General features: G+C 38.1%; 2 protein-coding genes across 8 annotated transcripts in view; one reads left to right on the plus strand and one right to left on the minus strand.

Annotated features, from left to right (window-relative positions):
- The window catches only part of LOC139965384 (uncharacterized), a 135,062-nt gene extending 132,247 nt beyond the window's left edge, over positions 1 to 2,815 (minus strand). For 5 of the 7 annotated variants that reach the window (XM_071967698.1, XM_071967697.1, XM_071967694.1 and 2 more), the window contains exon 1: positions 2,591 to 2,813. In XM_071967698.1, coding sequence (XP_071823799.1) covers positions 2,591 to 2,645 — 55 coding nt within the window. In that variant the 5' untranslated portion in view covers positions 2,646 to 2,813. Of the gene's footprint in view, positions 1 to 2,590 lie in introns of all 7 variants that reach the window. The other 2 variants (XM_071967701.1, XM_071967702.1) reach the window with 2 other exon arrangements.
- The window catches only part of LOC139965400 (uncharacterized), a 310,151-nt gene that overhangs the window by 204,583 nt on the left and 98,642 nt on the right, over positions 1 to 6,926 (plus strand). The gene's annotated exons all lie outside the window — the stretch shown is intronic.

The raw sequence follows: 6,926 nt of genomic DNA on the forward strand, positions 1-6,926 counted from the left end.
CGATGAAGAAAACCGTTCGGAAAGATTGCAAGGAACATACAACATGGTAAGAATTTTGTAACAAAGAAAAATATTTAAAAAAATCCAGTCTATGCTGTGCATGTGTCGTTTGAATTTACGGAACTGGCTAAACCGTATTGTGCATTGCGTTACCATGACTTACAACCATAGAATCCTTACAACCCATATGTACAATGTGTTGGCGATGTATTGTACTACCCTGGTGCTGCAAATGAGAGTACATCATACATGTACAGTATGCTACATAGTACTACTACTAGTAGGGTTGGCTGAAGACTGAAAGTTTGGCTCGGGGTGAAAGCTGCATAATGCAGCCATGTTAGGTAGGCATGTGTCATTTTATACTCATTATAAGTCTAGTACTTAGTCCTGGAGTTTTGCAAATCAATTGTCTGAAAGGCTGTAAAGAATGTTTCATGAAACATGGAAGGTATAAATTCACTAAAAATGTAACCATAACTGTACATTGTATCGCTGCTTGTTATTGTGGACATCATGGGCCCACATTTACTAGCAGGACACATCAGGGTTGTGCTACCATCATGCACAGTTTATAGGATCAGAAGTGAGTTTCCAGCCAATGGTCAGTATACTGGATTCAAGGTGCCAGGAGAAAACTCAATTAGGAAGCCTTGGTTCAGAAAAACTTACAGAAACAACTTTTCTACTCTACGATTATGTTGGATCATTAATCCGTCAGAGTTCCCTCAGTGATGGTATATTGAAATTCAAGATTTAATTAAGGACGAAATGGTCATGTTCCAGGCCCAACATCAACAATGAAAAGAAGAGGCATGTATTGAAGCATTTGGACACATGTATTGGCTGTGATGTCATGTAATATGTGCGTAAGTGAACGGGGATTGACCTTTTTAGGAGTATTTACCTCCCAGACATGTTTGCCTGGTTCTTTTTGTCTGGAAGCCAAAATATCCATATCTCCTATGATATTTGACAGAAAGTCATCATAAAGACCAATGGAGGCAGCGGAACTCTTGAATGTTTAGACTTTGTTTCTTCAGCAGCAGGTGGTTTGTTTTACAATCTTTCTTCAGAAACTCAGCCCTCAACCCTGTAAATGGTCTCCGATTGTTTGAATGTGTGTGATGCTGTGTTTCACGTTGCGCGTCAGTGTTGTACGTGTGGTCGTGAATGGGTAACATTGTTGCATTTGAGTTGGTCGTGCAGTGTTTCTTGGTTTAAATTACCCTCTATTCTATTTACTTTAACATTGATGGCGATGGACATGTATATCTTTTGTAGGCTTAAAGCCAAAATTTCATGTAAGTTTTTCCTTAAACCTCCTTTGATGTCACAAATTACATCAGTGTAATTTAAGAATGATATTGTCTATGGATAGTACAGTTTTATTTATATGTAATATAATGCAAGGAGAAAATAATGGTGTTAGTATTTTGAGTATGCTTTAACTATGTTTATGGATATTTGCAGTGTTCCATGATTATTGATTTTGTTTAAGGTTATACACTGTAGCTCATTGATGATTTTCATTATTGTGTATTATTGAATCCGTATTGCACATATGACTGCAACCACTGATTGTTGTTGATGTTGGTATAGTCACGGGCTTGTTCAGAATGACTGTCTAGAACTGATGTTGAATAAACTTTGTTTGATTTATGATTTAAGATTTGAACTACGTTGTGTGAATTTTTGACTCAATGACTGTGAGGTTTTAAACACCCTTTGGAATATAATCATTTTAACTACTTATTTTGACCTATCGCTATCATCCCCACTACCTCCTGAACAAAAATTGGTTTTCCTGAAATACGAATAAGAAATATTATTGCCATAACTAACTGACCCAGCATAGGCCTATTCCAGAAATTAATTGGCGCACTGAGATTTTTCACAAGATGTAACCCATCCCTTCTGAAGCTAACCTTATAGCTTATTACTACACAATAGGGCAATGAAGGAGGTGTTAATTTAGATGATACAGCAACATTTCTTCGTCTATTGCGGCTTCAGTGTAGTAACGCTAATACTAGTACTACTAGTACTAGTGCTCGGTCGCACTTCCTCAAAAGGATCGCCATTTGCCCCACTGGAGGATTCCTGTTCCACGTGTTAAAATTTGGCTGAATTTGGCCGAATTTTCCATATAAATTTGGCCGATTTGGCCATAAAAAAATCAATGATTTGGCCGTAAACCTTTGGTTGCATCTGGCAGCCCTGAATATGACGTTATCGTTGTGTTATTTTGAAATCTCAGTTTGCAGAGGTCTGTTTTCGGATGCAAATATTAAAACGTTCATTTCTAATTAGTCCTTGAGGATTTAAAGGTGATGAGAATAGTTTTGAACATAGATTTTCTCATAGATTCAGAGGTACTTAATCTCGTTTAGTTGGATTTTACATGTCATGGCCTCATTAAATAACGATCCTGTATATTAGTCCTCAGCGTGATCTTAGACTTGGTAAAAAAAAATCCTATTCGGCGTATATAGGGCCTAAGTTAGGCCTAACAAGTAACAGTCATACGTCCCTTACTCCTTAGAGTTAGACATTAAATTTAGACTAGAGTTCATTAGTTTATACTTACAAGAACACAGGAATACAAGTATGCCACTAACTGATAGAACATATTTCACATCCATTATTCATATGTCCCTCAAACCTTTATGGAAACATGGAAAATGTAAGGGTGCGTTACTGTAATAGTACAATATCAGCGATCTGACACGATTTCCCAGCAACACAAAGAGAATGTAAATGCAATTTATCCTAAATTGTGTGTGTAGGACCACAAATAGATTTGGTCTGGGAACAATTAGCTTATAAACTGTACATGTTCGATCAACCGTTCTGCAAACACGTCAAGAGAGTTTCAATATTACGGTGGCTTGCTTAAGCCATTTACTGTAGTTCATTAATTATGATATCAATTTTACGCAAAGCTTGCTGTTTCTTCCTATAATACTTATCGTCTTTGAATTTACACGAGTATTTTGAGAATTATGACATTCATTGCGAGATGAAATCATTTTGGTACATTTAAGAAGTGTTTCGAGACCTTGTTGTATGCGAACCATGTAGTGTCTAGCATAATGCCTACAGTGGCGTCCTTACATTTTTGAATATAGACTGAGATCTATGATCAGGCGGGCAGCGCTAGCTCCAGAGGTGAGCTCCAGCTCAGTGCACTGAATTATTCATATCTTGCACGGGGGTTAACGCTTATTATTTTGTTTTTTCTCGACCTGAGGGTAGTCTGTGGCTCCGCCTATTTTCTATAAGACCCCGCCATTTCTCCACCTGAGGGTAGCGTGAATGTCGATCAAATCACATTGTCGATGTCCCATTGGCTTATATATATATATATATATATATATATATATATATATATATATATATATAGTTGTGGGAAGCACCCCTGGGAGCAAGTTGATATGGTATACTTCAATGTGCCAGTAGTGATTAGATTGAAGTTACCACCTACTTTAAGTACTTGAGGTGAAGTTTGTATACTGTACAGTACGCTGACATATGTATCGTTACGTAGCAGGGATGTTAGGGGTATTTATAGTGCTAAGGGTTTTGCTGGAAAAGAACAAATGAAAACGCCAGAGAAAAGAGAGCTCCACTGGAGTTAAAGGCTAGTTACTTATTTATTGACAATAAACAATGTGAGAAAGACTGTCTACACTATGATATACTTTTACTTAACTTTCTACAGACTATAGCTACCTTCATGGACAAGATATAAGGGCTAAATTCTCTCGGGGTGAGCATAGGCGTACCAGGCGGGGGGGGGGGGCAGGGGGGCAGACTGCCCCCCAATTTCCAGAGGACAAGAAATTCGGGCAAAAGTCCTGAAAAATTCGGGCAGCCTAAGAGGAGAACAAAAATATATATATATATATATATATATATATTTTTTCTCCTCTTAGGCTGCCCGAATTTTTCAGGACTTTTGCCCGAATTTCTTGTCCTCTGGAAAAAAAATTTTGGGGGGGCAGTCTGCCCCCCGCCTCGTACGCCTATGGACAGCAACGTTACAATTAGTTGCATTGAGACCGTCGGTATAATGCGCTATATAAATAAGTTATTTAAACAAAATACGTTGTGTAAATTGAGCACGATAAATGCAAAAATGTTTGCAGACAATGGTAAGGACTATTAGCAAAACAAATCACAGGAAATTTGGAAACACATCATTGACTGCTTTCAGCATGAAACTTCTTTGTAACGCCGGGAGTGTTTTTAACCTTCTACTTTGCGGTTGATTGTTATCATTTATTTGTTTTGAAACAAATTCAATATACAAAGGATTGGAAGAAATGTTGGTTCTTTTGAGAAGTTGCGTTTTTTTTAAAGAAAGAAAGAAAGATATTATTCCAAAAAGTACGAAAACATGTTATTGGAAACCTGCTCAAATATCGAATCCTGTGTCGTTGTACTCTTGTTTACACAATTTACACGTTGACACTGAGGGTTATATCTACGATTTGTGCAAACAGATGAATATTTTTTTTCATCTCCCTGGTTTAAAGTTGCAGGTAAAACGGCATGTCTATTAAGTGTTTATATGAATGAGGAATTGTTATAACGGAACGCCATTACTCTTTTAGAGATGTGTAACCATTTTCTCTAAAACTTTCCTAGCTTCCAAAATTGTTATTATTTTGAATTCTTATACATGAACTCATACTTTCATTTGTGGCTTCATCATCTGTTACTAACAATGTGTTCAAATTTGTTGGATCACAGTGTTCTTGTGTTTAATTGTTTCTACCTGGTAAGTTGCAACACATAATTTAAAACACAAAAAAGCACCTACGGTTACAGTTTACCGTTAATCAATGAATCACAGGTCGGGATGTGTCTGTTGTATAAAGCTTTACAAGATTGATTGCCCTACACAACAAACAATAACAACACCACTGAACTGAACAATGTGGCAACAAACACGTATTTAATGTAGATCCCACCCGTACAGTATACCCACAAAGAAATGTGTAATACCCACACGTTTATAGTATTCGAGTCCAGTTTTCTGCACTCGGACTTTAGACCAATTCCAATTTGGTATATCATCTTGCTTGGCAGATCTCTTATTTCTGAAGTTAACTCTTTGAGTGTCCAGAATGAGTACTTATGTAAGGAGTCAATGCAGTCTTACACATTTAGCCACACATACATTGAATATATATGAAATATTAATATATGTATGCAGTAGCTTGCCCGAATCTTTTTCATATTTTTGCCCGACAATTCTATGATTTTCTTTATTTAGCATCATGATGCCCGAATATTTCCGTGTAACACCACCGTAAGCGCAGTTCATCTGGGCTACCACGCTTTTGCTCGATCAATTTTTTTCTAACTAGTCAATTGTTTACCTGGACAAAGGGTGGCGGAACCGGGGGCACAGGGGGCACGTGCCTGAGGTGCCTCAAGTTAGCAAGAGGCCAGGGAACCAGAATGAACACTCGGGAAGGGCCGTTTCCGGCCATCTGAGGGGTTTGTTAAACCAAAAATTTTCTAGTACGCTCCGCGCCAACCGATGGTGGCGCTCCGCTCAGATAGTCGTGCATACAACGTTGCAAATCCTGGCTAAGCCCGTGACTTTTAATGAATTTCTGTGGGGCAAACTCAAAGCTATTTTGAATGGAAAAAATTTGTTAAGATATTAACAAGAAAAAAACTTTAATTCGGAAGATTCCTACATTAGCAACTAGCATGATTTCACCTCATTTTGTCTCAAAAGAAAAATTGTTCTTGGTTTCCCAATTTGCGAATTGGATATTGCAGTGCTAGTATGCATATTTTCCTTTGGGGGGGGGGGCGTTGATGGAGTGATGTCTATACACAAATATGATAATGCAATAAGAGTTATAAAGGGTACTAAATATAAGGCTGCATCAGTCCAATCGAATTTCTGCAAAGTGCCCTTTGAATTGATGTCGGTGCCCCCCCCCCCAGATTAAAAGTGCTTCCGCCGCCCTTGACCTGGACATCCCCAACATGTTAATAAGAAACATTTTCTTTTTCATGGATGGGGGGGGTGCAGGTTTATCATATTCTTTGTTATATTTTATACTTTTTTTCTGAGACAAATTGCAGTCTCACCCGACACAGCGACATTATCCCGCCTACGTGTCGTTGAACAATGTATGTTTTCCTGGAGGTAGCTGAGTACTATGTTAAAATAATAAATAAGGTAACTAAATAGGAGCTTAAAAAATATACTGTCCCATTTTTCCCTTCAAAGTGATGTTACCTTTTTTTCTTCTTCTAATTTACCAAATTTTTGGGGAAGTGTAAATTTCTAAAACGTGAGATTATAAAATAAAGAATGTTTAGATGCAACTTGCAAGGCCTCAGAAGTGCCGTTTCCGGCAATCTGAGAGGCATTGTTTGCCAAAAATTTTCTTGTACGCTACGCGCCAACCGATGGTGGCGCTCCGCTTAGATAGTGTCACGGGAACTTTCGGGCACAAAAAGTTCTGCCCCCCCAAACTGAAATGGTCCCGTACGCCTATGGGGTTGAGGGGACCTATCTAATCTCCTCTGATAAGAACCTCTATCACTTTACTAGCAGATTCTCACTCTGAGTTGATCAGAGGGGTTACCGAACGAACTCTTCCTGAATATCACACTCAAATCACAAAATAGGACTGGGGCAAGTTGAAGTTAATTGCATGGGTGATTGTTATATTATTACATAACAGTATGTACACGCTTTGTATGTATGTGTTAGATACTTGTGCGTGTGCGTGTATGTGACGCCCTTGGCTCGTAAACACGATAACTCAACAATGGCATGTTGGATTGCAGTCATACTTAGTACATAGATGGTCCATAATGAGGTCACAGGGTCAAACGTAAAAATCTTCAAAAGTTAATAACTCCGCAACCAAAACTCAGAATTTATT

The sequence above is a fragment of the Apostichopus japonicus genome, chromosome 3 (assembly GCF_037975245.1).
Source record: "Apostichopus japonicus isolate 1M-3 chromosome 3, ASM3797524v1, whole genome shotgun sequence".
NCBI lineage: Eukaryota > Metazoa > Echinodermata > Holothuroidea > Aspidochirotida > Stichopodidae > Apostichopus > Apostichopus japonicus.